Below are 21,232 nucleotides of genomic sequence, written 5' to 3' on the forward strand. Positions count from 1 at the left end.
GCCGGCAGGTGTCGGGCCCCGCTCGCTGCCGCCCGCCCCACGTCGCCGCCGCCGGCAGGCGTGAGCGCTAGGGGGGAGCGCCATGTCCGCTCCTGCTGGGCGACGTCCGTGCCGGGTTTTGCACCTTGTCCCCGGGTCTGCCTCACGGCCCAGAGGAGCTGCTGCCGCCGCTGCTGCTGCCGCCGCCGCTGCTGCTGCCGCTGCGGTGTTTACTGAGCGCTCCTGTCCTGATATCACTCCGCTGGCATGGAGGAGGAGGAGGTGGAGGAGGAAAGCATTTGATCATTGTGATGGTGGCAGGAGGAGCAGCAGCCAGCACGACAGAGCAAAGCGCTAGGCTGTATCAGCTCGGCGTTTGGCAGAGACTTCAGAGCGCTACTTTTTTTTTTTTCTTTTTTTTTTTTTTCTCTCCAGCTCGGTCCGGATTGTTCATGTGTTTACTTCCCCCAACCCGAGGATTTGCTATTTAGGTTCCTGTTGAAATGCAACTGAGCAGCCAAAGTACTTTGCGAACACGGTGCGGCATAAACACCAAAACTTTTTTCCAGAAGGAAAATACAATAAGCAAGCGGTTTTGCCTGTCTTTTGATGCCGGGGAGTGCGAGTGAGTGTGCCGCGTGTGCCCAGCGTGTGCCTCTGCTTGGATGTGTGTGTGCGAACGTGCGCGTGAACGGGTGTATATATGTGTGCATGTGGAGGGGCGCGTGTTTCTCCTTATCTATGGGGAGAGAAGGCTTTTGGCAAAATCTCCGGAAATCTCATGGAATCTGTTTTGAAATAATGGATTATAAAAAAGAAAGAGGAGGAAAGGAGCTGGTCTGATATCTCCTGGAGTTTGCTAACCCGAATTGCTGCTGCTTAGTTTGTTGTGCTTTTCGTGTGTGTGTGTTGGTCGGTTGTGTGGCTGGCGATAACATTTTAGCACCTTCTCTCTTTATTTCCCTCCCCCCTTCCTTCTCTCTTTTTAATGTTTTGGAGCTTCTCGAGAGGGATTGGCTGGGGGAAAAGAGAAACATTTGCTTGGGATCGCTGTTTCCCTGATACATGATGGTGCCCCCTTTCCCCCCATCCCCCGTTCTCTAAAAAGTATCCCATCAGGACCCCAGAGGAGACTGCGTGTGTGTGAAGTGTAGGATAAAAAGTTCTACCAAAATAGTGTGCACGGGGACGAGGATGGGGGATTTTGCAGCCCCCGCTGCCGCCGCGAATGGCAGCAGTATTTGCATCAACAATAACCTGAACACCAGCCTCAGCGGGGCCGGCGGGGCCGGTATCGGGGTTAACAGCACTCCCCATGGCCCTCCTGCCGCCGCTCCCGGTAACAATAACGCTAATAGCGGCGGCATTCCCAAGCACAGCACGGTGGTGGAGCGGCTGAGGCAGCGCATCGAGGGCTGCCGGCGGCACCATGTCAACTGCGAGAGCAGGTACCAGCAAGCCCAGGCGGAGCAGCTGGAGCTGGAGCGCAGGGACACGGTGAGCCTCTACCAGCGGACCCTGGAGCAGAGGGCCAAGAAAACGGGCACCGGCGGCGGCAGCAAGCAGCAGCACCAGAGCAAACAGCAGCAAGATGCTGAGCCCGCCACGGCGGAGCAGAGAAACCACACGCTGATCATGGTAAGGGGATGCGGGCCGCGAGGCGGAGGGGTCGCTGTCCACTCCGCGTCGCTCGCCGGGATGAGCTGGAGGTCGGCCCCGTAGATTGTCAAGGGGAACGGGGCTCGACTCAACTTAGGCGGTGGCAGGATCTCTGGCGAGACGGGCAGGCGGGAGCAACTTCTCACGGGCTGGGGTGGAGGGAGCGGACAAACTTTTTTTTTCCCCGTCCCTTTAGAAAGGGTAGACCTGCTCTGGGGTAAGGGGGAAGGAGCAGTGCCGGGCGTGCGCCGCGGGCTGCCGAGAGCCGGGGGAGGATTTTGTGTGTGTGTGTGTGTGTGTGCGTGCGTGCGTGTTTCGCCACGGCTTCTCCGTGCAGGGGGCTGGCCGCCTTTAAATCCCGCCGCGGAGGAAGGTGGAAGGTGACTCCGCAGGCTGGGCTGGCGGCAGGAGGAAAAGTTGGGCAGGTTTCTCGCCTGGGCTGCCCCGGCGTGCAGCAGCTCGACTCCCCACGCGAGCTGAATCTCTTCCCAAAGTTTCCTTGGGATTTAAGGAGCTTAGCGAGGAGCGGATGGGGGGAAGGGGGCGGGGGCTGAGCCGGTAGGAGCGTAGCGGCAAGTAGGAAGCGGAGTTTCCCACTCCCAGGGTGCACCGATAATGAATAATAAGAGGAGGTGCGGGGGGCGCCGGGCCCCGCGCTCCGCCAGAGCCTTATTTATAGCAGGTCGCGGCCGTCAGTCGTTCTGGTGGGGGGGGCTGGTGGTGTTCGTCGTGGCCGGCGGGGCCAGGCGGGCGGCTCTGCCGCGGGAGACACGCGTGTGTGTCCTGACGTGTCCCCGCGCTGGGGGCAGGGGTGCCCAGCGCTCGGGGGCGGGCACGGGGCAGCTGGGTCCCCGCCGTCTGCCGGGCGTACAATGGGCGGTGGAGACGGGCGGGGAGGAGGGGAGGTGCGATCACAGGGTCTGGTTTATAAGCCTCGCACGTCCCTCCCTCTCGCCTTCCCCTGCTGCGCGGGGAGGCGCGGCCGTGCGGGAGGGTCCAGCAGGGTGGCAGCTGCTGCCGGCCCCCGCCGGGGGAGGTCTCTCTGACAAAGCGGTGGGGTGGCGGCAATCCCGGTGGTGGTTCTTCCTCTCGCCCCCCCGTACGTGAGAGGAGGGAGCCTTGTGTTTCTCCGGGGCCGCGGTGAGCGTGCCCAGCCCCGGCCGCAGTGACGGTTCGGTGCCGGGCAGCTCCTCCCCTGAGGGACGCCGCGCAGCCCGGCGGGCAGCACCCTTCCCGCTGCCCTGCTGGGCGCTTTGCCTGCCCCCACCCCGCTTCCTCACGGTGGGGTGGCTAGAGGTGGGGATCGCTCCGCCAGCGGCAAACAAAAGCTCAGCGCCGAGCACTGCCCCCGCCTCCTGGCCTCCCCGGGAGCGCAACCCCCGGCAGCCCGGCGCATCTCCAGTGGAGGCCAGCCGGGAGGCGGGCAGCGGGATGCGGAGGGAGCGGGGCCGGAGGGAGCACGGGCAGGAGCCGCACAAAGCGGCGGGGGTGGCGGAGTGTGTGCGTGTGCGCTTCGCAAACAGGAAGTAGAACGACCTCACTGACATCTTGTTGCTTTCCTGATGTTACCAGCGAGGCATAACCATGTCCTTCTGGCGCCTTTCCTTAGGACCGAAGCTTTTAAATACACGCTGCAGCGCAGTACTTGGCCTCGGCTTACACTATTCCCGGGACAGCAACAGAGTCACTCCCTAAACCCCACGAGCAGGGGACTAGCTTTTCGTCAGCCCGACTGTCTTTAAATCCCTCTTCACATCTCATCTCGTTTCCACAAGATACAGGAAAGGGACTGGAGGCTGAGGAGACGTTCTCAGAATAACCTCTCTTCAGGGCAGCGTTGTGGTGCCCTGTGTCCCCGTCCAGCTCCAGAGCAGTTCCAGTGCTTTTGGGCCCAGGCTAGTGGTGGGTTGTCCTTTCCCCTTATTCTCAAACGCCGGTGCTGAAGCAAGCATTAAAGCCAGGATTTTTAGATAGGCAGGTCATTGGTCTTCCCTTGAAAATGTGAGACGGAAAGCCAAAGCTATAATATGAAAGTTGTAGAAACAAAATAACAAAAGGAGGAAGTGCAGTTTCAGCTCTCACTGTTATTAGATTCTTTTAGGTTGGGACATTTGAAGAGCTAAGAGTAGCCTAATTAAGAGGTAGTTTGCTATGAAATTCATTGTAACTCAATTCCTGTGCCATGATCTTCATGTTATTTAAATATACTCAATGTGCCCTATGCTTTTAATCTTAAAAAGATAAATTCTACTGCCTTATTACAAAAAAAGACCCATTTCCTTTTTTTTAAAGGAAATACACAGATGTTGCAAAAAAATTTAGAAACATCATCTGATTTGTTTCACTTGTAAAGTGTTAATTACGAATTTTGACTCATGTCTAAGAACATTGGGGAACATCCATGGGAACATGAAAGCAATACTTAAAATCCAAGAAATTACTCTAAAGCAGTTGATAAGCATTTTCTCTAAGACACTTAAATGCTTTTTGCAGTAAAACCAAATGCAACCCCCCAAATTTCCTAATTTCTAGCAATCATAACAGAGTGGTAAGTGTAACTGTTTATATGCATCATACTTTTTATTTAGTGAAACAATTGAACTTAATTTAACTTTTTTTTTTTTAAATCACGTGAGAAAAAAGTTAACTACATTTAGGGATTTTCTCAATTTCTTTATTCTCTGGTAAACTTCAGTGGAGAGTTTTACAGTGGAATAGTCATAGATCTGCTACTGCTTTACTCTTCACACAAAAATCATTATTAAATTTTTTCCTCAGATTATTAACACATGATTTGGAAAAGAAGCTGTTGGGATTAAATGACTACAAACACAATGAGAACAGCAAGAAATGCATTTTCTAATTCTTTTTTTTAATCAAAGCAATTTAAAGGAAAGTAGTATCTCTCTGTGTGTGTGTGTGTGTGTGTGTGTGTGTGTGTCCTCCAAACTGAGAGATGCTGAGCAGGGAGGGGAGATGTGCTTGATCCCCAGTCACCCAACAAACCCTCCCAGAAGCTGGTGCTGACACATGCTGAGTGCCCTCCAGCAAGCTGAGTAAAAACACCAAAAACATCTTTAGAAGATGATTATTTAAACACACTCTGATTTTCTTTACTGGATGGAGTACAAGCAATGCAGTTTGTACAATGATTCTTTTTGCCACCCCCACAATCTGCACCCTCCCGGAGTTCATGGAAGGCACTGTGCAGTTTCCACTGTTTAGGACTCTATGTCAACTGACAAGAAGTTATCAATGGAAGCCTTTTGTCAAAATGGGGTGTAGGAGCATAGGCTTGGCTGTATTTCATGAGTTGCTGATCTACCCTGAATTTGTGTCTTGTTACAGAGAAAGTTTTCACTTGCTGAATTTTGAAATACCTGGATTTATTAATTCAACTTCTTCTATTGAGGAGAACAGTGGGTTACAGAACTAGTTTGCTCCCACGCAGGCATAGATTGGGGTGTGCACAGAAATTAAAATAGTTTGTAAGTGTCTGTGGAGACCTTTCCCCCTCACCCCAGTTCAACCTGGCAAAAACCAAAGTTGTTTTCTGTGGTTTTGAGTTGGATTATTAAAATGCTGTACCAGCCTGGTTTTCAGAGGAAGTATTGGGAAAATTTGCTATTCATCCAAAACTCTGCTGCTCTTCTTTGGATTGGTTCCAGGAAATATCAACACAGTATATCAGTTCTGGGGTTCTTCGTGAGCTAATCTGCTTTCTTGTTTCCTTCTTTCAGTGCAAGAGTCTTCTTGGCTCTGCATCCATGTTATTGTGTGGGGTTCAGAGGTTGTATGTGTGTGTATACACACATTATATACAGAATAAATAATAAATAATGTATATTTAGTATATAGTAGCCAAATACATAATAAATACTGCAAATTATATCACTTCTGTTTCTTATCCCTGTGACTGTTGTTCTTACATTGTTGTGCATTTTTTGTCCAGTGACATGTCTAATTATGACATGGCCTTCTAGTGCACATTTATTTGCATTGGAGCTCTCTTGTGAAGTATAAAGAGACTGGAGTTACTTTTTCCTATTTTAAGGTTCTTCAAGACTTTTTTTTTTTTTTAATCTGGCATTATTGTGGGTTTGATACCCACTGTCTTACTGACCATTTTTAACCCTAAACCCAGTTCTTAGGAAATTGCGTTTTAAACACCATAAACCTAAAATGTTATTTAGATCAGAAAAATTAGTGACAGAAGTCAAATGACCTATTAGATCATCTTTTCTGTTCCCCTGCCAGAGCATACTATGCCAATTCAGAATTAGTTTAAAGACAGAGAAAACATGGCTGGAAATATATGGTATTTTCCAGTCCTGCTCTTCACCCATTCTGGGCTAATGCACTGCCTTCCAGCAGTTAGTGATCACACTGAACTTCTACCTGAGGGAAGGAAGATGGGCAGGCCACCTTTCAGCTTTCTCTGTGTTGGGATAGAATGGCATGTCCAGAATTACAGAAATTTGGTTATATGTCTTCCTTATTGATAGATATTCCACCACAGAAAAGTAGTTCCTCCCTCCACCTCAGTCTCTTCTTTTTGTTGAAAAAGGTATCCAAAGTGGAACATCTTCATTTGTCTTAGTGATTCATGGATAATGCCAGTAATGAAATTGAGTGCCAAAGAACGTTGTCAGGCTTGTGAGAAGTTTGTTAAAGCTTACACCTGCTGTATGTAATATGTACTTGTATGTATGTTCACAAACCTGAGCACATTTCTTGTGTTCTTTCTTGTGTAATATTGCTATTCAACTTACTTTACAGTGCTTAGGAGTTCATCACTTACACTATAGGAAAAGTCTATTTCTCTAGCATTGCAAAGATGAAAAAAGAAGATAAATTTTTAGATGTTTTGTTTTATTTTCCACAAGAGGTCAAATACTTGTAGCCCTTACTCATGGCTGATGACTAAGTAGGATTAAGCATCTCTTCAGTTAATAAGCTATGTCTGATCTTGTTCATACAGGGGTAAAGTCAGTAGTAAATACACAACAGGGATGATACCAGAATTAAATCCCAGGCCAGCAATGCTCCTTCTCTTTCGTAAGCATCATAGAAGGAGTCATTGTGTAACCTTTTTTATTTTCCTTTTCCTATGAGGGTGGATCTCTGTGTCTTTCTTACTCCACAGGCCTCTCCCACTTGTTTTCTCCTTTTCATACCAGCTCGCGCTTGATGCTTCTGTGTGATTACCGTCCTTTAGGACAAGGAGTTTTTGTGCTGATCTCCTTTTGCAGCTAGTCAGCACAAAAGGTTTCAGTTTAGCAAACTGAGAGGAATGAAGAGACTCTTAAAGCACTGCTAGCCTCTGATGACCTTTATTGCTCTGATGGAAAGTGTGTTCCTTTCAAAGATAGTGGGTTGGGTTATTACAAGCCGTAGATGGAGCAGGGCAAGTTGTATTTTGACACAGGATATCCAGTCATAGTGAAATCTCAGCTTCAGATTGACCAAACAGAATGTGTTGAAAGTCCTGCAGTGAAGTTCTAGGCATTGTTAAGTTCGGGAAGAACAGCTTTGTCTAGAACACATCAAAAACTCGTTCTGCTAATGCAGAGCCAAAATTACTAAAATATGATTGTGTTAGGACAATTGCTTGCATTTAAATTAATGTCAATTTACAGTAACTTGACCTAAAGCTTAAGGCTTCACAAATGGCTTCAGCTGGTGTAACCTGAGCTGCCACCCCTGAGGAAGTCTCCTTTTTCCTGCTCTTGTCAGGGACTGTGTTTTCTGCCTTTGCTATGGGTGGCTCTTGCTTGTGTAGCCCCATGGCCAGCAGGTTCACTGAGCACGTAGGAAGGGCAGACACACTTTTTCCTTTTCTTCTGGGTTAGTTTTTAGCTGGATCAGATCCATCATTTGTTCGACACTCCCTCCCATGGGTAGCACAGCCTTACAACATCTTAATCCTCTTGTGAAACTTCACCCTTATCCCAGGATAAACATCTGGGACCTCTTAGTTCAAGCATGCTTGCATACATTGAGCCTCAGTTAAGTTACACCTAGTGTCAGTGCACAATTCTGTTCCTGAGCACAGACACTGAAACAAGGGAGGCTGTATGTAGCAAAGGAGTCAGGGTTCATTTTTATTTAAACACTTGCATGTATATGACATTTAGTTGCATATTACTCCAATGTGTATAATTCATGTGAGATGTGCTGGGATTGGCAGAGGTTTAAGAACAGGCCTGACAGCCAGTAACTGCTGACTGGAATCCTTCAAGAGTGTTGTTTTGTGGATTGAAATGTGAGGTACAATGTCTGACTGAAGTTACGAACCTGTAATCAGTTTTCCAGTCTGGGATCTCACGGGCTGTTCAGATAAGCAGCATGCTTGTACATTCAGAGGGAGTTTGGGAGCCTTAACAATTTGAAATACACATTTTCCTAGTTTGTCTAAGCTGGTGAATCACAAAATCATGTAACTTTGATTTGAGGGAAGCTCTTCTGCTTCCCTCTTACTTATTTTAGTTTCCCGACGTTTGTAGCTCAAAAGTCACTACAAACTGCTCCTGTTTGTTTTCTGAATGCTTGAAACTCAGTTTCATAGGGCTTAAGAGAAAATGTCTTTTTAAACTTGCAGTAGTTAATAAGATTGCAGCTGCTGAAATTCTGTGCTTACACGAAGGGGGGCTTGAGCTGCCTTCTTTCAAGACTTCCCTCTTTCAGATTGATTTTGTTTGCCACCACACACCATTAAAGTTAGTGAGGAGATAAGAATAGTTCAGTCTTCTGTTGACCTGAGAGAAGTATGTCCACCCATAGGAACTTTGCATTTTCTAGAAGTTTGTGAAAGTGCTAAAGCTAATACTGCAGTGCTGTTGGTAGCACAGATCACCTATTGCTGTTTGCTTGCTATCAGTTCTTCACAACCACAGCACACACAGAGTAGGAAAGAGGTTTGAATTTATGACTTTCAGAATAAATAAGGGAATAAATAGAAAGATCAACAGGTCAAGGATTTTTTTTCTTTTTCTTTTTTTTAAATCACTTTCTGTAGGGTTTTCATATAGGGCTCTGTAGTGTCCTTTAAGTTCTCAGCTCTCATCAGCTGAAGCTTGGTGGAGTTGTGCTTTCACTGATGGAAGGTGGGGCTGTGCCTCTTCCCCTCCTCCCTTCTTCCCTCTTCTGTCTCCTCCCTACATTACTTTTACTGTATGCCATACAGGAGCAGTTCAGGTTTAATAGAACAATTCAACTTCATTTTCCTCTGCTCTTCAGATTCAGAGGAATAATTATTCAGTGCTGCAGTGAAGGTGTAGCTTTTCTGCACCATCTTTATGATGCTTTTGAAAATCTCAGGCCAATTCAGAAAGTCCTTGGATATTGTATACCTTAGAAAAAAGCAGAGAATTGGTTTTTAACCTTACTCAGACCCTGGGCAGCATCACAAGAAGAAGCCCATATGCCTGTGTATGTGTGTTTGTATAAACCAGTACCTGTACTTAAACACTGGTTTTTAAACTGTACTTCATGGCAAAGTGAAAAGATTTATGATCAGTTTTGATGGTGAAAGGGGATGTAATAGTCCAACAAGTTTAAGAATCATTGATATGTACCCATTTTCTACATATTCATCCTCTTTCTCTCTCCTTTAGCTCATATCCAGTCTCCTGAGATGTTTTGGCACTTCTGCCTTGTGTTTCATCTAAAGGAGGAAGGGAGGTGGCTATGGCAAATGAGATTGTAGAAGAGTTCTGGAAACTATGGGAGTTTTTTAATCATTTAAGGTAATTCCTTACATTAAGGAGGATAGACCAGCGCTTTGCCAAAAAAGAAACTGTTATATTCCCTACCCCTTCTGTTTATGCAGAATATTGTATTTCAGACTCTCTAGTATCTGCAAAAGTGACTTTAAATCTGACTGCCTTAGCTGGCACTAGTTGCCTTTGGACTGCTAAAGGGATTATTCCATTTCAGCTGTGAACTGTGCTGCTGTTCCTTTTTGTCTTCAGAGCTGGTGGCTGTTCTGATTTCTCTGGATTGCATTCCAGTGCATAACTGAGGCAGCAGAGGGAAAACTGCTATTGACATTAAATAACCTATTTTTAATGATGTTTTTGGTAAGCGTTGCTATTCATTATACATATTTTTAGTTGTCATCAAAACAGGTAATGTAGCTTTGAAGGCTTTAGTGGACTTGTGCAGAAGACTATAGATTTCTGTAACTGAACGGGGGTCACATTATTTGAGCTCCAAATTGGCTGAAGTGTTCTGGTACGTAATCCATGGCTGGATATGAAGCAGTGGTTCAAAATAATCTGTAGGTCCTTCTATTACTGCATGTTTCTGGGCTGAGCTTGCAGTCTTTGCCTTCCAGTAAAAGTGGAGATATCATGCTGAGGTTGTAGTGCTTTATCTCTTTTTTTTTTTTTCCTGATTTGTGTCAAGTAGTTTGTACACTGAAAGCTTTAAAGGCTGGACTGCTACAGTTTTGAAAATTTACCTGAGAGAATTTGGCTTTACATTTTTTTCATCCCATAGGATTTTGCTGGAGCTTGTTTTTTCTAACCCATGTTAATATGTATTCTACATCATGTAAAACAACAACAACAAAAAACATTTATTTTCTCTCCTCCGTTTAATTTACAAGACAAAACCACTTTATGGTCACAGTAAGGTTTACTGCCCTTCTCAGTAACACTTTTGCTGTGCAAAATTTCTGCAGTTAGTAGGGGGGATGGAGAATTGTGAATGTAGAATAGAAAAACCAAAATTAGTTTGGACTAGTAGCATTGAAAATTTCACCTATCACTGTGATAAAGTGTCCATTTACTTACACCCAGACAGGGGTTCTGGGAAGTTGGGCATGGACTATATTCTTTTCCACTTAATGGCGTCTTCACATGATACTGCCTTGGGGTTAATTAGATGAAGCAGCAGAAACAATTTGCTGCCATGAAACAGGGTAGTCTCAGGGCTGTAGTCCTACACCTACAGTCTGCCTGTGGTATTAATGTAGGAGGAAAATTAGCTGTCTAGGAGGAAAACACTGGGGTTTTTTAGGTGTGAGGTGAAGGTACATGGTGCTGTACTGGAGAGGAGGGACTGGAGGAAAGGGGAGGCAGAAGGTCCCATGTAGTTTGCTTTAAACTTCAGTAGCTCTTGTAATCAAGTTGATGTGAAAAACGAGGTTCACTCTCCTGTGAGAATTTAAAGGGTTTAATATAAAGACAATAAGAGACACATAAAATAAAGCAAAGAGGTAACAGCCAGGTGCCTTGGTGCTCTGCCAAGAGCACACCTGATGCTTGAGGTTAGTCCTTTTTATACCATTTTTACTGTCTGTTCTTTATGCATATTCAAACTTTTCCCGGAGCTGTTCTGCATGGCCACTCCTTGGTTCCGCCTTTTTAGAGCATGCGTATTCTTCTGCCTTGCGGTTTTATTTCTTTTGATTCTTGGGGTTGGGCTCGCTAGGTGAGAGTTGATAGTAGGATGGATCTCTTAATTCTCCAGACAGTCAGGGCTGATAGCAGCTTTGGGCCTCTTTGCCCCCCGGGCAGAGCGGTGATAGCGGCTCTGGGCCCTCCTGGCCCCCCAGTTCTCCAGGCAGAGTACCCTTGGGCCCTTTCGTTCTCTGGACAAAGTGTTGATTAGCAGCTTCTTGGGCCTCATCCTCTGTTCGCTTGGAGGTTATCTTACTTGCTCACACTTGCTAATATCCTTGCTGAAAAGAAAGAAAACTACATCCACACAGCAAAAAGCATTTCTAACAGTATATAATATCTACCTTAATACTTGCAAGAAGCCAATATTACAATATATGTTTTTAACATTGATCAACAATTCAAAGTATCTCCTGTAATTTTGCATCTGCTGTCCTTTACAGTTCTGCAAAGACAGCAGTTTTACTCCCAGAATTCATGCATAGAAATGCAGCTATGCATTTCCATGGACAAACCAGTTCTAGATATTAGGAAAAGCTTCTTTGCTGAAAGGGTGGTCAGACATTGGATCACGATGCCCAGGGAAGTGTTGGGGTTGACACCCCTTGAGATATTTAAGAAATGTAGAGGTGGCGCTTAAGGACATGGTTTAGTGATGGGCTTGGGCAGTGCTGGCTTAATGGTTGGACTCGATGACCTTAAGGCTCTTTTCCAACCTGCCAGTTGAAAGACTGGTAGTTGTGGTGCATTGCTGGAGTTAATTTGGGAGTGAAATACTTTACACAGTTTATGGACCATCAGGCAGAACATTATTGGAAGTGTCTTCTAGTGTTATGGGTACTCTTAAGGTACTCTATAGGTACTCTTAACAGCAAAGTGATGATCCAAAGTGTAAAGGATGATGAGGAGACTATCTTTTCAATCCAATCTAGTCTGAAGAAGACATTGGCTGGCTACAGCATGGACTTGTATCAGCTAGGTGATAACTGTCCTTCATGTGAGGAAAAAAAAAAGGGGGGCTTGTGTTAATTTTTTTTTTTATTTGCTAATTCCTTCTGAAAATTGATAAACTTGGTCTTTTGATAAAAGAAGGAAAAACATCATTTTGCTTGATCTTTACAGTACAATGGTTGCTTTTTTTTTTTTTTTTTGGCTCCTCAATGTGTTATGCTCATTTTAATTCCATGTAGAACAATAACTAGGTTAAATAATTATGAAAGGTCCACATAAAAAGTTACCACCATTGTGGTGTCTTGACTTGCATATGGGACTTGAGGTAACATTGAAGCAAGGAGCTGTGTCCAAGACAGACAGTCACAAGTACTTTTATTTTCCTTCTATCTGAATCCAAGTCTGGGCAATATGATAATAATAGTATAAGTTAGTGATGAAGAAGTTCAGTGGGTTTTTTTGGGGGGGATTTTTTGTTTATTTGTTTTTCCTTCTTTCTCAGATGTTTTATTTCAGAATTAGCTCACTTGCTAGAATCCAACCTGTTAGCACAACAGGTAGATAAGAGTATTAGCAATATTGGTATTTCTAGTGCAGTGGGTTCCATATGTTAAGTTTCACTAGTGGTTACTAGTGGAGAAGACATTGTTTCTGGTTTGAAAATTATTTACTTCCCAAATCTGTGACTTATCTCTTGTGAGTAGTGAACACATGGTGAAAATATGTCATGAAGTCAAATAAAGGGTTTATGGGAGCAGGTTTGGACTGGCTAGCTTGTCCCTAAATTTGATGGCAGGAGCAAATTGTACTGCTTGTCTCAAACAACAGTAGAATTGTAACAAATTTTGACCAAAGTTCTTCACCTTATGTTTTTTTCTCTACTTTTACAATATGACTTTTTTTTTAAGAGAAGGTTTTCTAAGCTCTTCATCTATAAACTTAGACATTTGTAAATGTAGAAAGATAATTGAGGCCAGTAAGTGAAAAACAATGAGTCATATACATAGGGCTCTGTAAGGAATGTAGCACAAACAGACTCATAAAATATTTCATAATCTTCAGAGATGCTTTTTGTTTATAAATACACAATTCTTACATGTTTCAAGATTCAGTATTTAAGCTGAAGATGAAATATCTTTCCTATTGTAAAGGGAAGAAACTAAATGCCTACAGTTGTATAAAACTTCTATTAATGTGATATCAGGCATATTTTTTAAAATTAGACAAGATCCATATTTTTAAAATTTTATAATACACAATTTTTGCAATAATTCATTTTATAGGATATTTTTCTTGCCTTTTGCCCTTGGTTTGATTCGTTGGGGGTTTTGTGAGGTGGGTTTTTTTTTTTCTATTCTTGGATGGTTTTTGGTTGGCTGGTTTTGTGGTTTGGAAGGAGAAACAAGGTGGTGCATCAGAAATGCAGAGACCTGAGGAAGCAGATGGTAGGACAGGAAGAGAGTGTGGGACAGAAGATGAATGGAACCCAGACTGGGGTAGACAGGGTGGAACTAAGCAGAAATCAGTTGTAATGAAAGGATAGAAATATATAGGAGGGTATTGGACTTGTTGAACCAGGCTGAAGAGTAGAACTTTGCCACTGCCCATGTACTTGGGCTTCACAAAGTCAGTGAGAGCACAGGTAATTGTAACGAACTCAGCTTTTGCCATGTAGAGTAGCCAGAGTTTGGTGTTGGGGCACTTAACAGGGACATACTCATGGTTAGCTGCAAATACCAGGCAAATGAGTTACTTTGGTTTTCTTGCTCTTCCAGGTCTTACATCCAGCAGACCATTACAGTGTGTTACGCTAGCTGATTTTCTGCACTGCTGTTAACTGGCTGGTGATCTTTGTTTTGTTCAGATTTCAGGAATGCTGAACACTTTCCAGTGACACAGCTAATAAATATATATGGGAATCATTCAGCAAATGTAAGCCTCTGGACAGCAGACTTGCTTTTCTTAGTTACCTGTTGCATATTCCTTGGAAGTCACCAGCGGTTCATGTGAAAACCATTGCCTAGGTAACTTCTTACACATGTGTCCATTACTAATGTGTATTTTAAATCCTTTGTGTCCAAATCCTATTTACACATTTCTAAAGTTGGTCAAGTAAGTGGTGTGGGGTTTTTTCCTCCTGATGGATTAGCTTTGTTTTGCTATAACAAGCTGCATTTCAATGCTTAGCCCCCCCCCCCCCCCAATATGTCCGCTGCTAATATAAATCAGTTTAAAAAAGTGATTGCTATGGCAGGTAGAAGGCAATGTGTATTTCTCAAACCAGTGGAACAAGTGGAAAGTATTTTAGGCGGTTTAGGCACAGCGTTTTGGTGGCTGGCTGTGATCCTGTTTTCTGATGGATACAGAGAGAAATGTTGAGCAGTATACTGCAGGCACACTCAACAGCAATGAGAAATTAGAGTTTTCCTTTCCCTTGAGTGGTACTTTCTCATATTTTGGGAAGGGAAGGAATAAGCTTCTGTCCCTGAGGTCAAAATGCCACACCAAACAGCCAGGATTTTTGGAAGATTTACAGTTCAATAAGCCACAGTTATAGTCATGTCCTCTTGTTGGCCAAGCAATCCTATCCATGCCTTAGTGCATGAAGTTGGTGCTTCAGATATTTGGGGTGATTTGCATATCCTTAAACAGGTAAGCTTGAAAATTAGTGCTGTTTTTCATCAGACCTATATGGGCCATTACTGTCTCAGGCAAAACAGCTGAGTTTTCCCACAAGAATGTCTTAAGAACTCTTCACAGTGTTTTGTAATAGGATTTGTATAATCAAAAATTAGATTGTTTGGGGAGTTGACAGAACTAAGTTTTATATGCCATATTTCATGTTTCAGTCATAATACTGAGATGTCAGCATTCCTCAATTAGTAATCATTCATAATACTGACATTTCAGTAAGGGTATTTGTGTCGCAGAGTTGCCTTCTTTGGTCTGGAGGGTGGCAGAAGGACATATGTAACTGACTATGTGTTTTCAGCACAATGTTTTATCTGTCCAAGAAGTATCTGAGCTCAGTTTGGATAATTTGACTTTGGCCCTAAGGTAAAAAGACAAAGAACAATATGGACACTTATTCTTGGGAGAGCATAGGAAAATCCAACCATTTTCATACCTAGTATGTAGGCTGCACCATGAGAGAGACCCTTTCCTTTCCCCTGGGACTGTAGAACTGGATAGAAGGTCTCATGTATTTTGGTAATATTAAGTAATAGTGTGCGTATTTTCCTCTCTTATTATTGACAGTCGTGTTTTTGTGGTGCTTCTGTTACTTTTGTTGTTCTGTAAGTATCAATATGAGTCAATCTCTTATTCTTTGTTATGTTGTGAAGAGATTGTTTTTGTAATGAGATATTAATAGTGTTCTATAACTTCAATTTAGTTCATCTTTGAGACACAGAACACATAAGAAAAGAGACAAAGTGAAATATGTCTGTGGTGACAGAAGTGAAATCTTACTGGTAATATTTAGAACAAATTTGGGGGTATATCTTAGAAAGTTACTGCTGACAGGCAGAACCCAATACTTGCTAAAGAACTATCATAATTCCTGTAAGAAACAGAGTTTTGGCAAACTGTGTGGAAAAGAAGATGCTCCAGAAATCCGCAAATCATTGCTTACATTTGAGCCATTTATATGGATGATTTTATTAATAATTTTTTTCCTGTCATATGTCAGCACTTCCTGGCCCTGTTTTCCAATAATCCCTATATATGTTTTATTTCAAAACCTCTAGAATTTAGAAAACCAGAGCTGCCATTTCTCACAGTTAAGAAAAACAATTTGTGTACAGGAAATTTCTGGAAGTCCTCTGCATCTCTGCCAGAAGAAAGCCCTCCCTCCCTGAAAGCTAAGGATCCACAAACCGTAAGCTATTAAAAACTAATAAAGACCTTAAGAACCACATGTCAAGTGCAGATTTAGGAGATATTAGATTCAAATGACTGTTGAGGTGTGTTGGCTGGGCTCATGACTGAAAGGAAGAAGATAAAGGGTTTATGAGTGTGAAACCGATTTTTTTTTTTCTGTTTTTTCTGTTTTTTCTTTTTTTGCTTTTTGCTTTTTTCCTTTTTCCCCTTTTTCCTCTTTTTTTCCCCTTTTTTTCCCCTTTTTTCCCCTCCTTTCCCCCTTTTTTCAGGCCCTTGTTTAGAGTGTGATTTGATTTTTCTTTTCTTTTTTTCATGCACACACACACACACACACTCTCCCCACCTGAAACACTGAATTTTACCTAGTTCTTAATTCAGATTTATGAGTTTTATTAGTAAAGTGAAAATTAATTTTCCAAATTAATTTCCTGCCTTTTCCCACCCTTCCCCCCCTTTCCTCACCCTTTCTTCCCCCTTTCCTCCCCTTTCTTCCCCCTTTCTTCCCTTTCCTTTTCCCTTTTCCGCTCCCTTTTTTCCCTTTTCCTTTTTGTTTCTGTGGTAAGGACTTGTGTCAGTCCTTCAAGGGGAAGAGACACAAATCTTCTGAATTTTAGTGTTTATGACTGTTATTTGGTATAACTGATGTAAAAGCACATAAATTCTGTATTTCTAATTACTCACAGTAACCCTGTACTATATTTCATATATGTATGTATAAGTCACTGTATGATTGGTTTTGTTCAGCACAGGTGATGCCCACTGATGGTTCAGTTTTTATTAAGAAAATATACTTTCACGTGTTCTCTGTAATAATAAATACGTTCTGTTACTCTATCACTCTTTGTAGCAGAGGATGTTGCATTAGTTTTTTAAGTGTTGGGGCAGAGCCACACAACTAAGCCTTTGCAGTTCAGTGGCCTCATGCTGAAATTGCTCATAAGACAGTATAATTAATATAGAGAGAACCTTGCAGTGAGCAATGGATTTATTTATGGTAAATGTGTGTTTTGACAACTGGGACTATACTTTTAATTTCCGTTTCTAAGGTGGAAGTTTGAAGAATTGGAGGGCTCTGACACTTCAAGAAAATTATGTGATTGGGAAAAGGCTTAATTTCCTCCAAAATCATTTTTCTGCAAAGGCCTTTCATCCTGGCACAGCTAAGTTAGTTTAATTCCTCCAAGGGAAGTGTGTGTCAGTAAAATCTCACAACAAAACTCTCTCTGTTTCTGCAATAGGGTTTACTGGCTGTTTCAATTCAGTACCCCCTATTACTGCATATGGATTTATCTCTAGAATGGCTCAGTCACATAAAGGAGATGAAGTTTCAGAACCAGGTCATATTTAAAAATTGTTTAGTGTTGGCTTTATTCTTTCTGGCTGAAGCTTCTGTCAGGTGTAGACCACTGCTTTTAAGAAAACTGGATTGTAATCTGGGCATCTCATTGAGCTGAATGTGTGGGAATGGAGAAGCGGCAGTATCTTTCCCAGCAGTGGTATGTGAAACTATTTTCATTTAGTGTGATGTTAGGAGAAATATATTCTGACCCATATAGTAAAAAAGGCTGCAGGTTTTCCTCAGCACAGCCAGAAAAATAAATGCATCTTGAATTTTAGTAGCAAATAGCCAGTGGCTTGGAAGGGCTAATTCCACACAGCCAGGAGACCCTGATGAGCAAAAATAAAATTAATTTTTATTTCAGTGCCTATTCTCAAGGTGATACTAGCTCTGTATTTTTGGAGTTGTTACACCTGTCTGTATTAGTCCAGGAAATGAGGACCCATCCATGTTGGGTGAATGGTTTTGAGGTAGGGGAGAAAATACTCTAAAAAAGATACTGTACAAAATGTGTGTCCCTTTCATATTCCACCTCTCATATTCTGATTTTTATTTCATTTTTTTCATTTGGTATTTTTCTGCAGTGGTTTCTTCCAAGGCACTTTGTTCAGTCTCTCTCACTCTGTGCAGTGGAAGAAAGATTTGACAAGAGCTTTAAAACAAACATAGTATTTCTGCCTTAGTTTTTCCTATTTTTGGCATGGACTGATGTGTGAGAAAGGCTCACAGGTTCACTGTAGCTTTGAGCACTTTTATATGGGCATATTCCTGACTGCCCTGGTAGTTCAGCTTCTGCCCCAGAAAGCTGACAGAGGCAGCAAGGGAAGAATTCACTAAGACAGAAGAAAGAACCCCAAGGTGGATTATCCTGGTAAAACTAGCAGTTCTTGGTGTCTTTCTCAAGAACTGCTGCCATACTTAGTAAAACAGATTAGTCTGGGGAAAGGAAAAATCTACTGCCTTTTTTTTCTGCAAATAGGAGTGATGCTGCTCTTTGTGAGCTGAAGGAGTATACAGGGAGCCTAAAATTAAGCCATATCTGTTGATCACTACAGAGCAGTCTGAGGGGTTTCTTTCAAATTTCCCATAGCATAGTTCCTGTCACGGTGAAAAAACACTGATAGCAGTGTCCTACCCCTCTCATGCACTTCAGCTGGATTTTCATGTAACTCGCTTACTTTGATGGCATTAGAATAGAAAGACAAGAAACTTTGAAACAAGATCTAGATATTTAGAATATCATATCCTAATGCTCCTTTTCCTCAGGTCCATAAAGAACTCTTCTTCTCACAGGTTTTGAGGTGGTTATAGAGCCATAGAATGGGTTGGAAGGGATCTTAAAGATCATTTACTTCCAGCCCCCTTGCCATAGACAAGGAAACTTTCCACTAGACCAAGTTGCTCAAAGCCCCCATCCAACCTTGTGCTATTGTCCTCTGGTTACTTGCAGTCTATGTTCCAAAAAGATTATTCAAAATTGACCAGGTTAAACTGATGGATGAGGGTGATTTTTTTTTTTTTTTTTCACATGTCAGCTGCAGTTATTCTTTCATGACTCGTTTGTCATAGGTGTTTATTTCAGTTTCTCTGCTCAGGCCCTTGTTTGGAGTGTAATTTGATTTTTTTCCCCTTTTTTAACATACACACACATACACACACACACACACACACACTCTCTCCCCACCTGAAACACTGAATTTCACCTCGTTCTTAATTCAGATTTATGAGTTTTATTAGTAAAGTTAGAATTAATTTTCAAAATACAAATCAGATGTGAAAATAGGATAGCTTATGCTTAAACTTACTGTCACCTGTTAAAATAATCCAACCGTTAAAAAAAGGCAACTGAGCACCATATTTATACTGAAATTTTGAAGGAAATTGAACCTGAAAAGGTTGATATTTAAGAAATATTCTGGAACAAGGGGGTCTTGAAATTCTAAACAAGGCAATAGAAGCCTTCTATGCTAATACTGACATGGTGTCTTCATCAGTTTACTAGATTCAATTAGTTTATTTAAGGCTGAAAGCTGAGTGTGAGGACAGCTGGAGGAGATTTCTGCTTCCCAGAAGGTGAAAGCCAAGGTATCTATCTACTAATCTTTAAATATTTGTAAATACAGAAAAAAACACAGTTTGATGAACTTTTATTTTTACGTAACAGGTGCACTGAAGGTATTTTAAAAAATTAATTAGAAAACAGTATTTTGGTATATTAATGCAGAGTGGTTTGTGTGTTCGTGCAAAGGACATATGGAGTTGCCAAGTAACACACTTTAATAGTTACCAATCAGTAAGAATTGACCCTTCCTTAGAAAAACTAGTACAAATCCAACCATGCTCCCAAACTGATTTATTCACATCAGGATTTCCTGCTTGATACTTTAAATCCTGTTTAAGTTCAGCAATTTAAATCACTTTGATTTATATCAACCATTCTGCCTTCAAATGAAGTGGGAATGTGCTGGGACTGAGGTCCTTTGCCATTTAGCACTACACTTATTCTATCCTCCAGTTTTAAGTCGCTTACACTGTTTGACTGATACCTATCTGCACTTCCTTTGCTGTGCTCATCAGTTCAAACATCTTCTTTTGTGTGTGTTTTTTTAATGCTTATATCAGAATAAGGAAGGGGTTGAGTAGTTTAACAGTGTAATTTAGATGATAATGCAGCACAAATGTATAATTTCTACAGATGTTCATGACCAGTAAATATTTTGTATCACAATGAAACTTGTTTATATACAGTTAATTTCTTTTATGTATTTTCAGTTCTATTTGTTTTTTACTGGGCTAAAATTCAGTGAGATCTTGATGAGTTTTTTTTTTCTCTTTCTTAACTAGGCACATCAGACTCTGGCCCTCCCTGTCTCTTTTCCTTTAACTTAAAATCACAGGGGAAAATGGCACTTTTTCTACCCCAGTCTCTAGATCAGATGGGCTTTATCTGTGCTCAGCTGCCAGGTAGTGAAGGTGTCTTGTGGTCTTCAGACCAAGCAGATCTCATAAATGCACTATTCTACTCACTAGGGTAAATTGATTACTTTTATTTACTTAAGTTAGTTATGGTTTATGATATATCATAATGGGAAGGTTTTTTTGACTCGCCAACTGGCATTTTGGAATAATTTGTCATTTTGAGTGTCAAAGACATATAAGAAGGACAAAGTGTTCAAGTAAAACACAGAAGTTTCAGAGAAATTTAGTAGTGAACTAGGGGTCCGTTGATTTAGTAGAAGTGATTTAGTTAGAAGTGCAAAGTTGCTTTGGTGGAGGGTTTTGAAGAGCACACCACCAACCCCTCTCCCTGTTGAAAAACTAGTGAGCAAACATTGTGACAAAAGATATATTTGTGTTTGAATTGAAGAGTAGGACACCACATTTCACACCACGACACTTAATTAGAAGATGGGCTTGAGGGTTGTGGAATGCTGATATCATCTCCAGAGTCTCAGTTTCAGTGTTGATTGTTAAATGGCTTGTTTCCCTGTTCTTCGAGGGGAAGGAATCAAATGTAATCCAGAAAGTTTGAAGTAGTAGTAGAGGTGAGTTCAAGTGTCCAATCTGTATTGTTCTGTTAGCCTGGCTGGCTGGAATGAGTCTTTTTATATACTCTCCTCCTCAGCATTATTTAGTGTATAGATTGCAATAAAATCAGTACAGACTGGGATGTTTCCATCACCAGTGAGTTTTAAGTCTGTGTTGGATTTGCTGGAGACCTGATCCTTAGAAGAATATGGGTGGGAAATATGAGCGTGTTGGATAGTAAAATTTCTTGAGGAAATAGATTTATGTGGGGATTAAAATAGAGAACTTGTTTGGCAGATGTTTTACTTTTCCGATTGTACAGATCTTCCCACAGTAGAAAGTGAAGAGGAGGGTTGGAGGTTTTAACCTGTCCTGGTAATTCCTTGGAACAAGAAGGCTGTGACTATATTTGGGAAGTATCTGGCACATCTGGCATGCACCACTGATCAGAGGGAATAGGCAGCATGGTTCACTGTGGTTTCAGTCA

At 42.2% G+C, this 21,232-nt stretch overlaps 1 protein-coding gene across 4 annotated transcripts in view; it reads left to right on the forward strand.

The window, feature by feature from the left end:
* The first annotated feature begins 28 nt into the window (after positions 1-28).
* The window catches only part of MAML3 (mastermind like transcriptional coactivator 3), a 267,889-nt gene continuing 246,685 nt past the window's right edge, over positions 29-21,232 (forward strand). For 2 of the 4 annotated variants that reach the window (XM_042051920.1, XM_042051919.1), the window contains exon 1: positions 29-1,617. In XM_042051920.1, coding sequence (XP_041907854.1) covers positions 1,174-1,617 — 444 coding nt within the window. In that variant the 5' untranslated portion in view covers positions 29-1,173. The remainder of the gene's footprint in view (positions 1,618-21,232) is intronic. The other 2 variants (XM_042051916.1, XM_042051917.1) reach the window with 1 other exon arrangement.

Source organism: Corvus kubaryi, unplaced genomic scaffold (assembly GCF_017639235.1).
Source record: "Corvus kubaryi isolate FWS band 111438036 unplaced genomic scaffold, C.kubaryi_AGA036_p1.0 77, whole genome shotgun sequence".
NCBI classification, from domain to species: Eukaryota; Metazoa; Chordata; class Aves; order Passeriformes; family Corvidae; genus Corvus; species Corvus kubaryi.